General features: G+C 47.6%; 1 protein-coding gene across 1 annotated transcript; it reads right to left on the bottom strand.

Annotated features, from left to right (window-relative positions):
- Positions 1-1,751: 1,751 nt before the first annotated feature.
- nfatc2a (nuclear factor of activated T cells 2a) lies at positions 1,752-22,679 on the bottom strand (the record flags this gene model as incomplete). The annotated part of the gene is made up of 10 exons (XM_084446350.1): positions 1,752-1,807; positions 7,607-8,344; positions 8,923-9,055; positions 9,221-9,276; positions 14,589-14,729; positions 17,074-17,246; positions 17,355-17,557; positions 20,798-20,966; positions 21,116-22,046; positions 22,559-22,679. 10 exons carry the CDS (start codon positions 22,677-22,679, stop codon positions 1,752-1,754), a joined length of 2,721 nt encoding a protein of 906 aa, XP_084302476.1.
- Between the last annotated feature and the right edge of the window lie 344 nt (positions 22,680-23,023).

Here is a 23,023-nt window from a genome sequence, read left to right as displayed (position 1 = left end):
CAAACACATTCAACTTTGTTTTATATCAATTCATGACATGCCACGTTTCTATGGATGAAAATTGCTTTTTATATATATATCATACACATTAGACAAACAATAAAAGCCAGAAAACAACTGATGCAGTTCATAAAACAATAATTTTCCACTATACTCCATGACTTGAAATTCTAAAACAAGGACATTTATACACTTTAAAGCAGTCTTATATTTACAGTAAGGGGAAAACCTACTCATACAGTATACATTCAGGGTATTCCAAACAAACAGTATGCTGTACATTGAGAATGGCTCAACAGTATAGTAAGAAACGATCCACCAATATCATGTTTTATTGTACAACAAACTAATATAAAATCTGTCTTTGTATGAAATGGGCCAATACCAAATATCTAACAGTTTCAGTCTCATGTATAAAATTATTTTATACTTTATACTCAATGTAACATCTGCCTCTAAATAAAATATGTCTACATATTTACTTTGTGCTTTTACATGTTTGGATGTAAATCCAAACACATACATGACACTGAAAATCCATCTAGGATAGAAATGTGAAATTATCTTGTAAATGTAAGGCACACTACCTACAGAAAGGTAAGAATACTTGGTTATTAAAAAGGCACACAATCATAAGATCTGCATATATTGCCGTTGTGGCTGAACTCAAAACTAGATTAATCACAAACAACGCATAGCCATATAGATAGATTGTCCATACATAGATGTACTCTGCTCTCTGTGTAACAAAACTGACAGATTCTGATAAATGTAATAAGAGAATACAAATAAAATAGACATTTACAAGCAAGCAAGACAATCTCTAAGACCTGAGTGTAGTAAAGGCATTCTATAGGTGTACAACACTCAAGCACAATTAGCCTACTAGCTAAGACAGCCTGTATTTTCAATACACAGTTCCTCAGTAATCCTACCCTCTTAAAGGCTTATCATACCACTTTGTGAAATATGTAAACCTTTAAGGGCTAATATTCAGTTATTAATGAAGAAAGGTGCAATATTCCGTTTTTCTGAGTAATTAGAAATTATTTCTCAGGCCCAAACAAGCCTTCTTTGGTACACCAGCTAATAAAAATAAAGATAGATATTCAAATAAACATTCATCACATGAAAATAATAACATATGCAACAATTCTCCTTATAAACAGTGCATATAAGAATAGTAGGTGAATCTACAATCATGTATTTGTTTATCAACAAGGTACACCTAAAATGAGATGATCAAAGTACTAGCTCCAAAAATACTATGTACTATAAAAACGTCCCAACAGGCAACACACACAGTACTGCATCACCTTGTAATGTGAACATGATGTGAGCAAGTTGGACAGTCCTGAAGTATCACCGTGTTAACAAATTTTAAACTTTATGAGTTAAACTGACTGGAAATAGTCGTTGTATTTGGAGAGCTACTGTAGTTGATTTTGGTTTTGAGGTTTGAATATCAAGTGGATTGCTTGAACCACGACTGCCTCTGGCTAATTATACCACTCTATTCACCATATATATCTAAGGCCCAGTCTTGTGAGATCTCCTGAATGTTGTGAGGTGAGTCTGAGGTGGAACACGAGGAGAAGGACGTCTTCTCTAACTTGCTGACTGAGAGACTGTCTTTGAAGTAGAGCCACCGGCCTCTGGTGCCGACCTCACCATGGACACATGGAGGGTTGGGGTCACCTCCTACTGTAGCTATGTGGAAGCTGATGTGACTTCCTGCTGCAGAGCTTCCTCTATGTCTGCCCTCTGGCGTGGACACCGGTCAGATCCTTCCTTATGATCTCATTCACTGTAAGACACAAAGACACATGGGGGCTGTTAGTCAAACATATAGCCACAGTAAGCATAGTTTCACCACTGCCTTTGACACATGTTCATACAATACCACGGTGCTAGTAAGCAAGTTAACACCAAGTAAAACAAAAACAAGTCTCTTTTCTATCTATCTATCTATCTATCTATCTATCTATCTATCTATCTATCTATCTATCTATCTATCTATCTATCTATCTATCTATCTGTCTGTCTGTCTGTCTGTCTGTCTGTCTGTCTGTCTGTCTGTCTGTATCTATCTATCTATCTATCTATCTATCTATCTATCTATCTATCTATCTATCTATCTATCTATCTATCTATCTATCTATCTATCATTTCAGACCTCTGTGTGCAAGTGTAGGCTACTGGAGATACACAAAGTCCCACAGGTGTTGCACTGGTACATAGTGGCCACTAGGGGGCGGAGCACTACTCAGTCTGCTACTCCTTTGTTGGCCATCACTTCCTGTTGTTCTGCTGACAGAGGTGACGGGGGCATAAGCGGAAACTTTCACCGCTTTAAAGGTCTAAAAATAGACGCAAGGTGTGGTGGGGGTCACACACGTCATGTACTGTATACTGTAGGGAAAACACATTTCACATATATGTGATGAGGTCCGAGAGAAGCACAGATATCTCATCTCTGGGACCTGCAGGCCGACGACGAGTTCAAATCAGCTGCTGAGACCGGACTAGCACTGTATAGAGCAGCACTGAGACTGTATAGAGCAGCACCGAGACTGTATAGAGCAGCACTGAGACTGTATAGAGCAGCAGTGAGACTGTATAGAGCAGCACTGAGACTGTATAGAGCAGCACTGAGACTGTATAGAGCAGCATTGAGACTGTATAGAGCAGCACTGAGACTGTATAGAGCAGCACTGAGGCTATAGAGCAGCACTGAGACTGTATAGAGCAGCATTGAGACTGTATAGAGCAGCACTGAGGCTATAGAGCAGCACTGAGACTGTATAGAGCATCACTGAGACTATAGAGCAGCACTGAGACTGTATAGAGCAGTACTGAGACTGTATAGAGCATCACTGAGACTATAGAGCAGCACTGAGACTATATAGAGCAGTACTGAGACTGTATAGAGCAGTACTGAGTAGAGCTCAGACTGCTAGAGTAGATGGCGGCATAAACAGAAGGGAATGAATATGACCTGAGCACCCTGGACAGGATGGCTGCTATTGTCTGTGTCTGTGATCGCCACACTCATCCACACTAACAACAGGCAGAGCATGGAAGAAGCAGGGAAGAATGCCTGGTATGTATAACATGCCGTCTGTCCTGATAGACCACATCCTCCAGGTACAGGCGTTCGGCCCTTCCCACAGACTCACAGGCTGCCCAGCCCTGGAAGCCCAGTATGTGTGTGTGCATGTGTGTGTGTGTGTGTGTGTGTGTGTGCGCGCGTAGTGACGCTATGACATAAGAGCCAGGAGCACATGGCGCTGGAAGGACTTGAGGAGCACAAGGATAATGCCTGACACAGTGATGAACAGCCGTGCGTCATATAGATCAATATGGCTCTGGGGCCACATCATTCATCGCACTGTAGATCTCTATGATGTACTTTGCCCACTGGGATTTCTCTAAAATGCGATCATCGCTACGTTCGCGATTGTGTAAACGGACCACGTAGAGGCGTTAGGTTTTTCTAATTTAATAGTGCGACTTCATAAAGCGCACCGATATTAGGCAGATCTTTGCACTTCAAAAATGACAGTGAACTGAGTAAATCCTAGCATGCGTTTTAGAGCTGCACTCGGTATTGACCCGGCTTTTAGAGGCTCCAATTAAAGCTCTGACCTACATCGTGGGACAAGTGAAAGGCTACAACTATTAACACGTAAGTGAAGTGAAAACAGACACCAACCCCCACGCTCCATCCCTGAGCTACCAATGTAACTCTTTTGCATGATGCAGACCGCCGGGATGCCAGACAACTGTCATTACGACTGCAACTCCACTGAAGAGTGTTCTTTCTCGAGCTCATTTGGACGGAGATAAAAGAGATAATGTCGATGTATTCCCCCCCCCCCCCCGTGTGTGTGTGAACCCCAGCCTGCTAAGAGGGGGCGGTGTTTCGGGAGCTCCGGCTAGCGAGGTCACCCCCTCTCCGGCTCTCTCTCCGCCTGATCGTTAACAGATGTGGGGGGAGAAAAACAAACGCCACCCCGGCGGCGTCCGCGCCGAGCAAACCGTTATGGGGGCGGAGACTGCGACCGAGCGGCGTGATCCCGCCCGTGGGTGCCGGCGGTCGGACCGGGCGCTCCGCTGTCGTCACGACAAGCCCCGACGTTCCTTGTTTATTTTAGTCTCTGGCGGAATTCCCTCTGACATCCAACGGCCGGAGAGAAGCCTTCACCCCCCACCCCCCCACCCACCCCCGGCCGCGCCACACGGTTTTCCTGAGCATAAAACGGACTCAGAGAGGCCAGAGCAGCAGCTCCGCAGCGGGAGACCATACAGTAGGGCTTTACTGCGCCTCATGAAGGGTTGGCACAGAGCGGCCGTTTGAGGCTGGGCCCAGGGAACACTCAGGCTGGACCGTACAATAGGTGAGTGTCTGGCTCCTGGGTCCTGAACCAATGGGCTGCTCTGTTTACAGACGGGGGGGGGGGGGGGAGGGGGAGACGTACACACACAGTACAGTAGCTGACTCAGTCACTGCACACTGGTAACAGTGTGTGTGTGTGTGTGTGTGTGAGAGAGAGAGAGAGGGAGAGAGAGAGAGAAAGAGATAGAGACAGTGTGTGTGTGCCTGCGAGGTGTGGGCTGGGAGGATTCTGCTAACTGCATGAAGTGAATAAACTCAAAATTAATAAACTCAAAGAGAGAGAAAGTAGCCATACAGTAGGGGGACGACAGCTACAGACACAACACTGTACCTTAATGCCAGATAACCTGGAAGTCCAAATTCCCTATTCTTGAGTATAACGGCCATGGCAAACGTGTAATTCCAAGTGCAATCAATTCAAGTCAAACCCGATTCATTAATTCCGATGTGTCATGTTCGTTCACTGCATCAGTGTGGGTAATATGGTCATTGTCGTGTTTGATCTAGGGAGCTTTAAAAGTGGAACGTCAGTGAGGTGAGACTAATGCTTTACCGAGCCAGGCTGTCACTGTGTGCTTTATCACCGTCTCAATCTGGCCATCGACCTGCTGTTCGCCTGCCTCTGGGCTTAATTCCGGTCCTAAAGTCACCACAGCAGTGGTTCTCAACCTCCCCGGTCCCAGGGGACCGTAGGAGAGGGTCCCTCCTTCACCTGAGTCTGTCTTACGTCATCGTGTTTGGAGCCAATAAAAGAGTTCTGGGAGCATTAATCCAGTGTGTGGATCTTTTCAACCTTCAAGTTATTCTACATATTGATCCAGCAACTGGCCTAAAACAGGATCGGATGTGCGCACATTTACTATTTTTCATCTACGTCAATAACAGGTAACCGAGGGACCGTGTAGCAACAGAGGCCAGTGCTCCGCAGACACTTGAGAGAGCTGGGGTTGTTCTACTGGGTGTCCATGGGAAGATGAACTGTTGACACTGTCTTTGAGTAGGAGGTTCACACCTTGTTTGGGTTTAGTCATAATGAGACATGAGACAGACTTTCGTCAACTTTCGTCTAACATCCATTACCCAGGTGACCCAGTAGAATCAGTACCAGGATGAGACACAGCCATAGCAGCCGGATGTCAGAACCCTCTCTTGAAATGAGCAGAGTGAAAGATGCATCTGGATGACTCATTACAATAAACTTATTCCTGCGGAGGCAATCTTTTAGGGGTTCAGTGTGGGCATAACCACACCTAGACACCTCTGCAAAGACAATGGGACTTTCTGCATTCCCTGTGTCTTCCGGTGCTTTTTCACTTGAAAAGGCTTTGAAGGGGGCGCTCCCTCACATCCTCTCTGAGAAGCTGCAGTACCTAGATACTTTGGGTGGGTGGAGTGGGTAGAGTAGATAATTCCCTGCTTACTGTCTGACACTTTGCTTATACACATTGCACCCGGTCTCAGAGATGGCTAGCATTTCAGATTCAGGCCGTCAACAGAGTTAGGTACAGTAGGAGAGCGCTAATGAAAGTGAAACGCTACTGTCGTGCACAAAAGCACTGCGGCACCGCCTGGTCGCCTGCTCTGTAGCTCGTACACGGTCGCAGCTATTGCGAATGTTTTTTTTTTGCGCCGTCTTTGTGGAACAACCTCCAAAATATTTGCATGTGCTAGTGCCTCTTGAGCTGACCAAGGACCTTTTTTGCCAATACATGTGTTTTATATTATTGTGCTAATTGATTTTATTTTGTTAATTACACTTATCCGTAAAGGAAACCCTGCTCTTTGTGTGACGCGTCAAAATAAAGGTTGTCAACTAATGATTATGTAGATGAAGTCTTTGTTAAATCAAATTCTTGGATTTCTTGGATTAAAGAAGCCAAACGACCCAGTATTTGAAAATACCCCAATCTGTGTCTTCCTGAGGTTTCCAGGCAGAGTCTGATCTGTTACTGTGCTACCAGACACACACAAGGGAAGCCCCCAGATCAACCCCCTCGTAAAGGGGAAGATGAAACACACATCAGCTCAGTGAGACTCTGCCATTAACTCTGTTCATCCTCTAACACCAGAAGGCTGTTGCTGTTTACTGAGGGAAATCCTACTGGGCCGTCCAAAAAAACAAATTCCATGACTGCCCCCTTTTTTTCTTTCTTGGTTTCATTTTTTCCATTAAGCACACACTCAGCCCCTTCCCTTTTCCTACAGTCTCCCGCCCGCCTGCTATCTCCCAGATCTGCCTGGCTTTCTGGACGAGAGCAGCTGCAAATAGGAATTTGTTGTGCCAGATTGGCAGAATCCCGGGGATGGAAAAAAGCTAATCCTCTGGTGGGTTCCCCCACAGAATTGAGGGGCACAAGGCCAAGAGGAAACCCCAGCCAAGTACAACAAACGAAGAGCCTTTCCCCACCTCTCCCAGGCAGCGCGTTCCACTGTTTGACAATGGTTGCCATGGAAGTTGTTTTTCACATCATAACAGTGTCAACATATCCAGGAGGTCAGAGAAGGCTGATGGGGTTTTTTTTCTCCCGTTTTTTTTTTTCTCTTTCTCAGAAAGAGAAAAAATGGGTATTTCCTGGTGCGACGCAGTACCTGAGAAGCCCCCGACTGGGAGGGAATAGAGAAGTGGTCTCTGCTTGACAACCCCTGACCTGACCTCGCTGGTTCTCGCCCCAGACCTCACTGATAACACAATCGCGGCTGCCGCTAGTGATTAAACAATATCTACTGTAGCTTAGCGGTTACAAAATAAGGAAGAGTAGCTCGCATGGCTGACTGCTGGATGTGAACTGACATAATTCTCTCAGAAGGTAGTGGGGTTGACAGGGGTACGTATAAACACATGACTCATACGCCGTGTTATTTCCACCTCGAGCGGAACACAACTACACCTCCTGGCAAGGAGCATTCAAACAGGGTAAGCTTGTCCTACAGCCATGGTTCACCAAGAGGATGTGACAGGGAGATGGAGGAGACTATATCCTAGAATTGTCCCTGAATAAATAAATACATCGGCTTGTCATTCACTGTCAGCTTTAATCATTAGTGCTTGGTGAAGAATGGCAGTTTGTGGTGAATTACCAAAAGTGTGGAAGGTTGTTTGTGAATACATAACAGAATATGTGAAAATTGTATAGATACTACGTCCACATGCACCATTCAGGAGAAGTCCCACTCACTCGGAATACAAAAGCATGAACTTACACTCACCGTCATCAAGGTAGGCCTGGTCCAGGTTCTCCTCCTTCACAGTGACCCGCCCGGTCAGGCCTGCCCGCTGCTCCTCTCCAGACGGGCCTCTCTGGGCCTCCATCTGCCCGGTACCGGGACCCGGACCCGGGGGAGACCGGCCCTTGTGCCCCTTCTGCACATAGGCCTGCTGCTGGATCACGGTGGGGTAGTGCTGGGCCTGGGGGGGGGTGGGGGAGTGGGCGTGGGGGGCCGCCGCCTGCGCTGGGTAGCCGTCGCAGTAGATGACGTGGTCGGCCGGGTCTCCCCCCCGGAGAAGGTGTTGGTTGGTGGGGGAGAACTGGATGATGGAGGGGTGCTGGCCCCCGGGGTGCTGGTGCTGCTGGGGCCCCAGAGGGGCGGGCTGGGCCGAGGAGCCCGTGTGGACCAGGACGGAGCGGTGCGAGTCGGGGGTCATCCCCCCGGACTGCTGGTAGTGCCCGGGGCTGCTGCTCAGGCCTTTGCCCCCGCGGGAGTAGATGATGGCTGGACTCTGCTGCTGGAAGTGCAGGTCTGGGCTGGGCGTGGCCAGGCCGGGGCGCCCGTGGGCGGGGCCCTGCTGGTAGGACGCCAGGCTGGACACCAGGCTGGCGTCCGGGTGGAGGACGGCCCGGGGGCTGTGGTAGTAGGACTGGGGGGACATACCCAAGATCTGGGGCATGGAGAAGCCCATGTGACCTGCCTCATAGTCATCCAGGGGCTCTGACTTAATGGATGGGACTGCAAGAGAGACAGACATGGACAGAGACAAACGTGATGAGTGCCATGTTATTATTATAACTAACTATAAGAGAACTAAGAGAATTGGTCTCTCTGCCTGCTTTTAAAGCTCTAATAAGCTCAAAGATATAAATGATTCGGTTGATGCATGTCAATGTCCATAGGTATTTGAATGTGTACATTCTGTAACCTTGAATGCATTTATTTTATGTTTCATTCTTGTTTTTTTCTTGTTTTTCTTGTTGTTTTAGTCTGTAACTCAGAATTACAGACTCAAACTCAAAATTCATGCTGCTATTTTGGCCACATCTCCCTTGTAAATGAAATCATTGATCTCATTGAGACTAAACTGGTAAAATAAAGGTTAAAAAAAATCACACACACACACACATATATATATGTATATATATATATATATTCCTTTATTTTATTATATAAATAATGTTGTTATTATTATTATTATTATTATTATTCAAGAGGCAGTGGGGCATAACAGTGCATAAGAGTCATTCTCAGTTCTACTGGACATTGATCTCCAGGCGGAGGAGCTGGACCTGCTGTGGACGACGGCCCCCTACCTGCCAGGGGGGTGAAGGTGAAGTGCTGGGGCTGGCTGCGCTTCCTCTTGCCATTGATCACATAGAAGTTCACCTTGACCGAGTGACAGATGGACGGGTCCCGATACGAGGGGACCTCCACAAACAGCATACTCTGTAACGGGACACACGGTCGTCAGCACATCCTCATCCGCCTCATTATTTCAAGTCTAACAAACGGGATCTATTTGACTAAATCAATGGGTCTTGTGTCTGGGATTCTGGGATTCTGGGACTGTCCGTTGCTAGTGTGTTCGATGGTCTCTACAGATGGACTTACAGGCTGGCTTTTGTCTTTGTCAACCGTTGCCTCCATCTCCCAGATCTGCTGCCCATCTACAAAGAGAGAGAGAGAGGGGGGGGGGGGGTACATGAGATCAGTTCTGAATATTAATCATTCAGTCAGGTAGGATTGGTTCGTCTAAAAATGGTTTGGTTATATAATATAATGTCGGATATTATGCACATTGGAATTCGAACCAATTAGAGGAACTCAGATTCATAAACATTGAACGATTGTGGCGCCATTGTCTTTCTGGCCCGGTGAGCGTGGGAGGTGAGTCAGTTGTCTTGTCTGTTGTCTGAGAGCTGGAAGCAGCACAGTCAGACTGCATGCCATATGACTGAACCTGCAACAGCAGGAGCACGAAGATCATATCTCCACTAAAACCACTTCCTCTTACACCACCCAGCTTACCTGCAGAGAGAGCTGTCTGGAGAGGCTCTCACTCGCAAACCCACACACACACACACGCACACACACACATACATACACACACACTCACCTACAGACACACACAGACACAAAACACAAGCACCCACGCACACGTACCCACCCAACCACTCATCCACCCACACACACACACACAGACAAACTCCCACTCATCAACCATCTTCAAATTGATATGAAAAATCTATTTCTCTAAAAAATCGAGCAAATCACTGAAACATTGACAGCATTTCTGAGAAAAACAACTGCTATAGAAAAGAGGATATAAGCAGTGATTGATAAGCGCCAGCCTGCTGATAAGAACGTGCCAAGTGAGCATGGTGAAACTGGGAGGAAACATTGTGTCCAACAGATGAATGCATAAGGAATCTCAGATATTGTTACTTTTGGGAATTCACACGCGTGAAGAATTAGTTCACAAGCAAGTGTGACATTGTCTGAACATGTTTAATCTCAAACCACAAGCACTACGCTAGTGATTTAGCTTTCGCTAACCATTCCAATTCATTATTAAACAGGAGTTAATGTCACAATGATTTCATATTACATAATGTACTGTATAAGTATTATTGATCACCTTTTAATATACCACTATTAGAGGAAACTGCTCAGGGAAGATATTTTCTACTGTTATGTGGGAACCCCCGAGTCAAACTGCAGATTAAACCCATCTGGCTGAAATGAGTCAGCAGGAGAAAGGGGGATTCCATACGTCTTGCCAAGAGTCTCTTTTTTTCTCTCTCCCTACTTTTATGATCATCTTGCTCCGTTTCACTAGCGACAGGTGATGACTGCTGCTCTCTTGGCCTGTTGGTTTGTTTATGTTTTGCTCAGCACTACTCTATGGGATACCCCCCCCCGGTCTCCCCCCTGTCTCCCTCTCTCTGTTCAGTCATTAGGTGTGGAGGTGGAGGGAGAGAGAGAGAGAGAGCGGGGGAAAGATGGAGAGAGAGAGAGGGAGGGAGAGTATGAGTCCAGGCTCAGCGTTGCCAGGGGGGACTCTCACCCGGTCCAGCTAGCGAGCCCGGGGAGCCCCGGCCGGCGGCCAGCAGCAGCTGGCTCCCATCTTGAGTATTTCACAGTCCTGCTCCTTCACAACTCGGTGTCATATGGAGAAACTCTCTCCAAAACAATGAACGGCAGTCCCTCCTCGTGGATATCTTTTTTCCGTCTTCGGAGCGTTGCCATTACTGCGATGTGTCGTAACGCGGCAGCAGCAGCAGCAGGGAAGCCCGGGTGAAAAAAAAGCCAAGCAAACGCAAAGTCCAAGAGCTCAAGCAGCCCCTAGAGAGACCACGTCTTATAGCCTTCTCCTCTGTGTCTCTCTCTCTCTCTCTCTCTTAGACAGCAGTGGATACAGTGAGTCATGGTCATATTCTAGCAGACAGAGCATCTTAACACCACCGACTGTCACATACGGACCACAAATCACTATTAACAGGCACAAATCAAAACCATACGATGAGTATATGTTATGTATATTAAAAGAAACTGTATGGTAAATGGTGCTACATTGCAACTTAAAACTAATGCAACCTTATTAACCTTGAATAAAAGTCAATCAGTATGAAGTATATCAACCAACAGTAACAGAATGCCCAATTTGTTCTTCTCCAGTAAATAGTCCCTCTCACCACATGTAAAGAACTTTGTTTTGAAAGGGTTAAAAAAATTAAAGATTTAAACATAAAGAGGCAAATGGACCGGTGATTCCCCGCCTAGCAACAGAAACAGAGGAAATCCTCATCTTCACTGTCAGTCCAGTGTTTGACTGTGAAGTCAGGTAAACGGACTGTGATGAGCGGTTCTCGAGAAAACGTATTTTCTATCGTCAAGCAGGCTTGTGCAAAGTGTATAAAAGCTCATATTATTCATTTGAGATACTAGTGCAAAGTGGCTGTTCAAAATGCACCATTATGTGCTTGCCGTGGTTGTTCTGTATTATATTATACATTATAGGAAGTTCACAGTAAACATGTTGTCCCCCACCCATAATGCATGCTCCTTTGTGGCAATGATGGAGTGGAAACATGGAATTTGTTTGTGTATGAATATGATACACTAACCTATAAAAATCATAAGAATGAATATGACACACTAGCCTATGAGAATTATATGAATGAATATGATACATTACCCTATGAGAATCATATGAATTAATATGATATATTAGCCTATGAGAATCATATGAATTAATATGATATATTAGCCTATAAGAATCATATGAATGAATATCATACACTAACATATGAGAATCATATGAATGAATGATACACTAACCTATGGGAATCATATGAATGAATATGATACACTAACCTATGAGAATCATTTTACTGAAAAACAGCATAGTTTCAGTGTTCAAAGCTAAATGGGCAAAACAACGTCTAGCGAGGACCACTGGACGTGAGCTTTAACCATTCATGTGGAAGATGACAAGACAACCGGTCAGACAAGCCAATGCAGGTATCCATGCACACATGCAAATAGTCACCCTTGCACATTTATCATGGACATCAATGAAGCAAACTAGTGGAACCATTTCACAAACTAAGCTTGAGCATGTGGACCCATTGCTATGATATCAGACCCTACTGGGTAACACACACAGACCCTATTGGGCATCTCTGACCAAGACCAAACTCTTGATGGTTGGATATGATCTATTATAGACAATCCCTAGTCCACTCTAATGTATCCAATACAAAATACCTAAACCAGAACAAACAAATCTATTCTGTGAAATACAAGGGCTTTAACAACAATAATTGTACCCACAATGCACCTAACCTCTACACTAACCAATGAGTGCAACCAGTGCTAACATTTTGAACATGGATTATGTTGGAAAGTAGAAGGACCCCTGGGTAGAATGGACTATACCTGTACTGAGACTCAAAGCATACTTGTGGAGTGTAAAAATGTATTGGCAATGGGAAAAATGAAGTGTGGCTAGCACTCCTAGAGGTGGGCTCTGGTACATCTCATAGGATGAACGAACGACCGATCAAACAAATGGACAGATGAATGGACGAGCGCCATTTTAAGAGCCCCGCCCTCCTATTTCTTTATTGTTCCGGTGGGGAACAATAAAGTCCCTAGTACTGTTGTCCTTCTGTAAACCTCTGAATAAGGACGGCCCATTTTTCAACGGCATGCAAATGTGAGAGCGTCGGATGAGGAAGAGTCACCGGGCTGGTCTTTATCACTCCTCCTACTCACTAGCACTGAGTCAAAGTAACTTTTGTCACTAACAAAAGGTATGACTATAACCTGAAATAATATAGGATTAAATCACAATGATGGAATTGACCCTCCTTCACTGTGCTGTGATGAATGGAACAGACGAAAGAAAACAAACATTTAGATCCTCTGCATCAGGGTAAGAGTCGTATTCAATCGAGTTCAGAAAGATGGCTGGGCGAGCCCAACAAGATGGCTGACCAGATACGTAGAGGAGAGAGGATGACCAGACAGGTAGAGAGAGGTTGACCAGACACGTAGAGGGGAGAGGCTGACCAGACAGGTAGAGGAGAGAGGCTGACCAGACAGGTAGAGAGAGGCTGACCAGACAGGTACAGGAGAGAGGCTGACCAGACAGGTAGAGGAAAGAGGCTGACCAGACAGGTAGAGGAGAGAGGCTGACCAGACAGGTAGAGAGAGGCTGACCAGACAGGTACAGGAGAGAGGCTGACCAGACAGGTAGAGGAAAGAGGCTGACCAGACAGGTAGAGAGAGGCTGACCAGACAGGTACAGGAGAGAGGCTGACCAGACAGGTAGAAGAGAGAGGCTGACCAGACAGGTAGAGGAGAGAGGCTGACCAGACAGGTAGAGAGAGGCTGACCAGACAGGTAGAGGAGAGAGGCTGACCAGACAGGTAGAGGAGAGAGGCTGACCAGACACGTAGAGGGGAGAGGCTGACCAGACAGGTAGAGGAGAGAGGCTGACCAGACAGGTAGAGAGAGGCTGACCAGACAGGTACAGGAGAGAGGCTGACCAGACAGGTAGAGGAGAGAGGCTGACCACACACATAGAGGCAGATAGAGGTCAGGAGAGAGATTCCTTCACAGTTTCTGGTCACAGTGGTGCTATTCAGCACACACACAGAGCCAGGGGGGTGATGACACATGAGTAAAGGGCAAAGGAAAGTGAGGCTGAGGATTGGGCCTTATCTGGGGGATCATGCAAATGCCTCGTAGGTAAACTACAGCAGCTGCAGCTAGACAGCCACCCAGATAGCAAGCGGATCTGGGCCATATACAGGCCAGATCTGGCCCTTGTGGCTTAGTTCCGGCCCATATATGGCCCAGAATTATTACACATCCGCTTGCTATCTGGGCAGCTAGCTAGACATGATGGCCATCAGAGGGTGGCAACCTGAGACCAGTGGGACTCTGACTGTGAAGCCATGGAAACAGCCGAGGACAATAACACTCACTGGCTACAACCGATTAACACGGCAATCAGAGCTGGGACTTGTGGGAAAACGGACGGTTTACTTCCAACAGATCTTTCAAGAATGCTTGGAGAACTTGTCATAAACCAAGCAAGATTTCATGCTTAACAAAGGAGAAGGGAGCCCAGGTGCTCAATGGAGACTGAACCAGTATTAGCCTATTAAAGGTGCTCTGAACCAAGGGGGAAAATGATACTGTAGGTGGAAAAAAGTACAGTAGGTAGCTCCCGGCACTCACAGAGGGATATAGATAAAAACCCTTTATTAATAATACAAATTTACAATCCATGTATTTATAAAGGCATTTTATCTATCTCCCTCCGTGAGTGTCTGGACCTACCTACTTTTTTCACCTAAGATTTCATGCTTGTTAAGGCATGTATACTTGGCATCACACAAGTGTGATTTCTTACTTTAGGTTTAGCACCAGAGAGTTTCAGTGGCACAACCCCCGTCCAACTCACCATGGGTTTTCTCCATGAAGATGACCTTGGAGTCGGAGCTGAAGTTCTGACCAGTCAGGATCATCTGCTGGCCGCCCAGCACGGAGCTGCCGTCCATGTCCTGCTTCTCCACCATGGGCAGCTCGTGGGCCGACCGTTGGGCTGGGAGAGAAACAGAGCAGCCATTACACACATTACAGATGCTCTGGCAGGCGGACATCCCAGACAGCAAGCGGATCTGGGCCATATACAGGCCAGATCTGGCCCTTGTGTGGCTTAGTTCCGGCCCGTATATGGCCCAGAATTATTACACATCCGCTTGCTATCTGGGATGGCTGAGTATGGTTGGGGGTACAGTACCAACCTAATCACTGACCGATACAGTCTCAGAATTTGCATTCCACACTGTTCCTATTTGCCCTTTCCTAACTGTCTCTGGAATTCAAAGGAACTCCACAGGAATACTTTCATTCCCTGGAAAGCCTGTTAAGATTCCGAGGAAAAAACGACTGGCAAAATAAGCGTCCATGTGAGCCAATGTGCCAGAGACACTTTCAAGACTACATTTCGCCTTCCTATTGACACACTTTCTTCTCTCTCCCTGCCTCTCTCTCTGTCACATACTGTAAAATACAAACCCACACAGACACACATCGGGGTTGGCGTGCATTCTGTTTCAATCTGCTTCTGTTTCATCAGTGAAGTATTTAAACAGAAAAGACAATTCCATAATAGTATTTGATTAATGATCATAGTAAGTTATCACTGACCCATACAATCTCATTATTTGTTTTTTTTTCCGTCCAATTGTTGTCCAGCTCCAAACTACTGTACAGCATGTGGGAATACTGTATATACACTTCTGGTAACAGAAACATAGACAAACCTATTTGGCAAATATGACCTTATTAATCATGCTGTTTGGCCTAAGGAGACAGGTTTCAACTAAAGTTAACTGCAGTAGCCAATGTGGTTCTAATACGGCATAGATGTGTCCGAGTGAAATCAATATGAGCCAGTGGGATGTTGGCCACAGCAGGAGGCTGGTCTGAATGTTTGATAAACTACATGATAAACCTGTATATTTGATAAACTACATTAGCCTGTAGGTTTGATAAACTGCAAGATAAACCTGTATGTTTGATAAACTACATGATAAACCTGTATATTTGATAAACTACATGATAAACCTGTATAATTGATAAAGTACATGATAAACCTGTATATTTGATAAAGTACATGATAAGCCTGTATGTTTAATAAAATGCTTGATAAGCCTTTTCGGCCTTATTAAAGATAGACATGCAGCGCTGGACGTACTGGAAACTTCCACTACCGAGCCAGGAGGAGGGGGGGGGGGGCGTCGTCGACCCCTCCAGCCCTGGCAGAGTTATGCTATGGAGCTCACTGTTAGTTTGGCAGCAGGGAGGCCAACTACCTCTCAACAGCTCACATACAGATGGTAGAATCATCCGGGTGGCTAACGACCTCCGCCAGCATCTCAAAGGGATCATGCTAAACATGTCCGCTAACTTCCTCCAGCTTACCAGCTCCGCCGCTGAAACCCATAGCCAGCGATGCACGCGAGGTGTCGACAGACGAGCGCGACTTTCGGACGGGTTTATGTGGCCGACTACGCCGCGAGTCAACACGGAGGTCTCGTCTCACACATCACCGACGCGGTCTGACCTTTGGACAGGTTTACCGTACTGTAGCCTACTGTATGTGGCCTACTGCACTGTGAATCATCTCACACATCACTGGCGCAGTCTTCTGCCTCTGTGACTGATGTACAGAAAGGCCGCTAGTACGACAACGCTAACGCCTGATTGGCTCTCACTGGTGCAAGCTTCTAGGAGCATGACTGTTTTTTGTTGTTGTTGTTTGTTGTTTTTTTTAATCTGACAACACTGTGTTGACCCTACGGGGGTAGATACTGTAGCAACAGAGAGATGGAGAGTGAAAGGAAGTTCATAACCAATGAACTTAGCCATCCCTGAACATATGTCATGTAATTTCTCATTGTTTACCAGTCAATCATTCATGGTGAGATAAAGGCCCGGCCATCTTGTGTAAGTTTAGATCCTATCAGGTGCTGTAATAACTCTGTACACAGAAACGGATACACACACACGCACACACGCACGCACGCATGTACACACACTGTCCCACACACGCAAACCAGAAGCAAACGTAATGATAAAGAGGTCTTTGTTTGAACTATCAGCTCCGCTACTCCCAGCTCGTTTGAAAGACTTGTTTCATTTTGGCCGTGTTTACTCGGCGCGTGTGAGTGTTCAGTCTGGTTAACATCACTCCAGTGAAAACATCCCATGGCCCACCTCAGGAGGAAACATACATGGAAATGTACTGCTCTGAAGAAACCCCCCCCCCCCCCCCACCACCACCACACTCTGGCTATGAGAGGACATACCTGTAGACATAACTTAACGCATGTTTATGAAGCTAGGAGTTGTAGTTTTTCGGGATCAAATGATTCACTTACAGCACTCGACCGGGTGAGAGGCCACCTGGAGAGAGACGTGTTGACCGCCGGGCTGGGGTATGTGGACACGGAACACCAGGCGCACACGCGTGTTCTTCCTCCCGATGTCCGTCTCTCCCTTCCTGAGCTCGATGTCGGCGTTCCTGAGTTTCAGGATCCCGGCACAGTCGATTCTGCGAGAAACGGATCAAGAGAGAATAACGAACGTGTGAAACTCGGCATCCGGGAACGATGGCCTGCCGACGTAGTGTGGTTCTGAGGTAGGGGCGTGGGGGTCTCACATGGCTTTCATGTTGTTCTTGGGCTCCAGGGGGATCTCCAGGACCTTGGTGCCGTTGATGATCTTCTCGTAGCTGGTGGTGGTGACCGTCTTGCCGGTGATGCGGTGGACCTGGTAGAAGGCGTGCGGCTTCAGGATGCGCTCGTCCGCCGTGCCGATGAAGATCTGCAGTCCCAGGGGCTCCTTGCCCCGATAGCCATGCAGCTGAAATACGCACGCGCGCACACACACACACACACACACACACACACACACACACACACAGCAGGTCAAGTCAAATGTACAGCAGTATGAACTGATATGATGCTGCTATATGCCATATACAGTAAATATAGATATGATAATGAGGTTATTTTTGAATGAAGGCGGTGATGTCACACTGACATTTTATTTTGTGTCAGACCATTTCTATCCTGCCTGACCCCTGCCCCCTGCTGAGGTACCCCTGCCCCCTGTCAGGGCTGGTCCACTGCTGAGGTCCCCATGCCCCCTGCTGAGGTACCCCTGCCCCCTGTCAGGGCTGGTCCACTGCTGAGGTCCCCATGCCCCCTGCTGAGGTACCCCTGCCCCCTGTCAGGGCTGACCCTCTGCTGAGGTACCCATGCCCCCGTCAGGGCAGGCCCACTGCTGAGGTACCCGTGCCCCCTGCTGAGGTCCCCATGCCCCCTGCTGAGGTACCCCTGCCCCCATCAGGGCTGAACCCCTGCTGAGGTCCCCGTGCCCCCTGCTGAGGTACCCCTGCCCCCTGTCAGGGCTGAACCCCTGCTGAGGTCCCTGTGCCCCCTGTCAGGGCTGGCCCACTACTGAGGTCCCCATGCCCCCTGTCAGGGCTGGCCCACTACTGAGGTCCCTTAGCAGACTAGACTCAGACTCACAGCTGCAAACAGAAGTATCTCCCTCGACCTTGAACAGCAGCCAGGAGCCAACAGAGAGAGAGCTGCCTAGGAGGCCGCCGCTACCACACCGTTCCTATTTGTCCTTCCTAACTGTCTCTGGAATTCAAAGGAACTCCACAGGAATACTTTCATTCACTGGAAAGCCTGTTAAGATTCCGAGGAAAAAACGACTGGCAAAATAAGCGTCCATGTGAGCCAATGTGCCAGAGACACTTTCAAGACTACGTTTCACCTTCCTATTGATACACTATCTTCTCTCTCTCTGTCACATACTGTAAAATACAAACCCACACAGACACATCAGGGTTGGCGAGCATTCTGTTTCAATCTGTGTCATCAGCTAAGTATTTAAACTGAAAAGACAATTCCATAATTGTACTTGACTACTGATCATAAGAAGTTATTAAATGTTATTTAATACTGTCCGTTTGCAGAAGTTTGTATACTGTTAGTTCCTCTAATCAAATCATTGTCAATCATCATCACACCAACTGTTATGCAAGCCGTATGTGTGTGTGTGTGTGTGTGTGTGTGCGCGTGCATGTGCAAGCGTGTGTTGTGTGTGTGTGTGTGCAAACGAGCAGAAGTGAGTGAGATGAGTTTGGGAGGAGGCAGCCAGAGAGACAGGCAGCCAGAGAAGCAGGCGTGGGGGGGGGGGGGGCAGAGAGAGAGAAACACAACTCTAACTGGACAGAAAACTGTGGGAGGCCATACAGTGTGTGAGTTTGTTGTGTTCACTGAAGTAGCATTTGAGTATTCAGTTGTAGTATTCGAGCTTTGAGGTTCTTTTACTTCACACTACTTTCCAGCCTTGACAGCTGTCCGCCGTAGCCAAAAAACTATGGCAACATGAACGAGGCTGTTCCAACCAGGTAGCTGACAGTACGAGTGAAACAGAGGAAGTCTACTGCAAACACTCAGCGGGCCCTGAGAGAGGCCGGTTGTCATGGCAGCAGCAGTGAGTGAGTCAGAGACAGAGTCGGGTAGGAAAAGTAAAGTGGAGGGTAGGGTCTGTGCTGCTGTGGCCAGACAGCCCAGAGGGCCACGTGATTGGCTAGCTACTCCGGGCAGGACTGACTTCAGCCCAGCGCCAGAAAATGGAAAGTGAGAAATACTTCACCTCCGCCAGGACCTGACAATCACCAACAAGGAAGCTTTCAAGACGTTGCCACGGAAACTCAAAATATGAAGTGAAACTTACGCTTAAGCATTTACGCCCAACTGTAGACACACAAATCACTAATTCTGCTGTCGGTTGACTGTTTGATTTACTTTTTGATCTTCATCTTTGTTAGAATCGTCCTCATCAAAGAAAGCTCACTGTTGCGACGAGTGACTCTCTTCTACTACCACTGGTGTCTCTGAGGCCACCAGCTTAACAAAAAGCTGTTTGTGTGGGTTAAACCATGAGGCAATGAAGGCAACACAGCGTACCGAGTATTTTTAGACACCAGCACTCGGGTGGTTACACTCATTCATGACAGAGTAACGTTGCTGTTTGTGATGTCTAATTCAGACACAGTTTGGGATTGCTATGTTGTTCCAATAGCTGTCACGAGTCTGAAGGTTGAATTGAGGATACGACTGCCATGTGTTAAGTGTTAGCAGTGCACTTTTCAACTCATTTCAAGTGTTGGAGGGTGTGGGGAAGAATGGGGCGCTGGTATGACATACTCCGTAACAAAGAGTCATTTTCATACCTCTGGCCCCAGGCAATGACAGCACTAGCTACATAATAACTAGGAAATACCATTACCACTTCAACCCTCCCATGTAGGGCTGCCCTGCCACTGAGGCGGTTGAGTGATTTATGTGATGAATATCTTCACCTGATAATGACAGACTAGTCTCGCATAGCCAGACCTGTCTCCACACTTTATTTGCGCTGTACCAGCACTGGAGAAAGGTCTGGCTGCACTCATTACCATTCAGAGATGGGGGGAAAAAACACTATTTCTTTAAACCAATCACAATCATCTTGTGTAAGCCAATCACGATCGCTAGCTCGGAGGTTGTTGTCGTTTCATGTAGTGAAGGGGGCTTTGAAAACGGTGACACGTTTCCGCGCAAGATAGCAGAGGAGGAGGAGTCTGGATTGAATCTGGATAATCTCCCGGCCCAATCAGGAGAATCTCCCGTCGAAACTGATTGGGGCAGGGAGATTCTCCCGCCTCCTAACGACAAGGCTTATCTCCAAAACCTACATCCGGAGAGTTAGACTAATGACAGGCTAATGTCATCCTCCATACCTGCTGCGGAGGCTTCAGCTCAATGGGCCGACATGGTCTTTAAACCAAGAAAGTGATGCCGCACACTCTGGCTTCTTAGATGCAAAAAATGATTTAATGAGACATAAAAAATACCTTTTTCTCATTAAATCAATTTTTGCATCTAAGAAGCGGGCAGCATAATTTTCTTTGTTCAATTGTCTTCTGCCACTGCCAGAACCTCACCACAATAGGTGTGCGTTCCCTCTGCTTCATTATCCGACATGGTCTTTAACCATGGGTTCGATACCCCTGTCGGTGGCATACAGCACGCACTGTACCTGGATGACAGGGTGGCCTCCGGTGGGGGCTTTGACCGCCCCCCTGCTGCCCTCGGTCTCGTAGTGGGCCCGGTGGTGGGGCTTGGGCTGCACCTCGATGTGAAGCTCATACTGGTCGGTATGGCTGGGGACGGGCCACTCCAACGGGGGGAGGGACGCCATGGGGATGCTGGGTAAAAAACAAAAACACAATCACTTCCTGATTAATATAGATTTGTTTTGTAACACTCATCCAATAACATAAGGAATACATTTCAATTCTTGTTGGGGGGGGGGTGTTCTGGGGGCCCTGTGAGTCAGGGTGTGATGACCAATCACCTGCAGAGGCTGGGAACCAGCTGCTTGGGCCAGATAGGAGGGATGACGAAGAAGGGCTCGGACCCGGGTTTGGTCTTGATGTCCTGCTCACAGGAGACCAGGTAGTTGAGCTCGCCGTGGTTCTCTGGGTAGAGGGCGTACGCCTGGTTGGTCTTCACTATCTTCGTGGGCACGAAGCCGGGCTGGCTGCCGGCGAAGCCGTTCATGGCCTCGGCCAGGCTGTTGGGGGCGCCGTAGTGGGCGCCGTGCTCCTCGGCGCCCCCGTGGGGGGAGGGGCTGCGGGAGCGGTGCCCGGCGACGAGCCCCGGGTTCCGGTACATGTCGTAGGTGCGCTTGCCCTGCGGGGAGGCGGAGCGGGAGCCGGGCCTGGGGGAGGGAGAGCGCGGCCCGAGGGCGCCGCCGCCGCTGCCGTCCTCCGCTAGGCTGCGCGGGGAGGTGCCCGGGGAGGTGCGGGGCGAGCCGGTGTGGATGTTCTGGAAGCGGGGGCAGAGGTCGCCGGCTGTCTGGCCGCTGCTAGGGGACACGCAGGGGGACGCCCAGGGGGAGTAGTTCTCAGAGTGCCAGCTGGTGGAGGAGTTGCTGCTGGCGGGACTCAGGCACTGGGGCTCGCGGTACGCCTGGTTCTCATGGCCCGGCACGGTCAAGGTGGGTCTGGGACTGGTGTTCAGGGGGTGGTTCTGGTGGGGGTCCCGGCCATGGCCGCTGTAGTGCTCCCGCGAGGGCGTGATCTCGATGCGGGGGCTCAGGGCCAGACCCCCCGGCCGGGGCTGCTCCAGGTAGCTCCTGACCTCCAGGTGCTCGTACCCGAGGAGGGCGGGGTCACTGTAGGAGGGGCTGCACGACTTGATGGCGTAGGGAGACGCCTCGTCCAGAGGATAGGCCTGGCCGGACGCGGGACTGAGGACTTTGTGAGAGGAGAGATTTGGCTCATCTGTTGAAGGACAGATACAACAAGGATGATAGATGATCAGTAAAACACATACAAAGAATAACTAAATATATTCTACACAACTTCCTGATATCCTGGTCAAATATTATCCCCTTTAAAATCTAATTATAAAAATATATTGATAGATACACTGGGTTTACCCAGAGATGTTTTACAACACAGATGTGCTATGACAACGACCTGGTGTGTGGCCATATCATGGTTTTGCCCAAAGCTATTATTTCATAATATCCTAAAATAAACAATATCTATTTTGTTTCATGCGTTCATTACACATCTTCCGACTTGAACAACCCCGTGTCATTTTTCAAAGGAACTTCCTGACAATTTACTCGTTCGTTGACGCATTTGAACCCGTCTGCAAATGTGGCATACAGTATATTAGACAAATAGAGAATGGTTGATCTGATAGCCAGTATAGGCCATCACCAAGTGAGAACTGAATGCATCGGTGGCGCAACTCTCCTGACTAGTCAACAAGTCATCGGACAAACCTTGATCTCCGCCGGCAAAGTCGCTGCAAGGCGTTTCAAACAGGTCATTGAAGTCAAACTCATCTTGGCAGTTCACTTGACTCAGTTCCTCCTCCAATTCTTTTTCGTAAAACGAGGTCATCTGTCTTACTTTCCAAAGTTTTCAGTACAGTTGTGATGTTAGAGTAGCATATATTTTTCTTTAGAGTAATTCGCTCTAGCCTACTACTTGTATACTAATGCCATGCGATGTGAAAGGCGCTGCAGAGAGAAAGCAGATGTGGATGGAGGTAATTGACTTGCTTAACTCGGCCGACTGCTCTTGATGCATCAGTAAACTGCAAACTGAATGGTGAAAACAGCAGCTTCCTGTTTCAACTGAACCACATTGAGAGATAAAGGCGGGTCTATTTTCATACATAGACTAGTAAATAAATGGGGACTATAGGTGTCAAACGCGGTGTGATCACGCCTCCCTATGATCGC

The sequence above is a fragment of the Borostomias antarcticus genome (genome assembly GCF_949987555.1).
Source record: "Borostomias antarcticus genome assembly, chromosome: 11".
In the NCBI taxonomy this organism is placed as follows: Eukaryota; Metazoa; Chordata; class Actinopteri; order Stomiiformes; family Stomiidae; genus Borostomias; species Borostomias antarcticus.
This window is presented reverse-complemented; position numbering and strand designations above follow the sequence as displayed.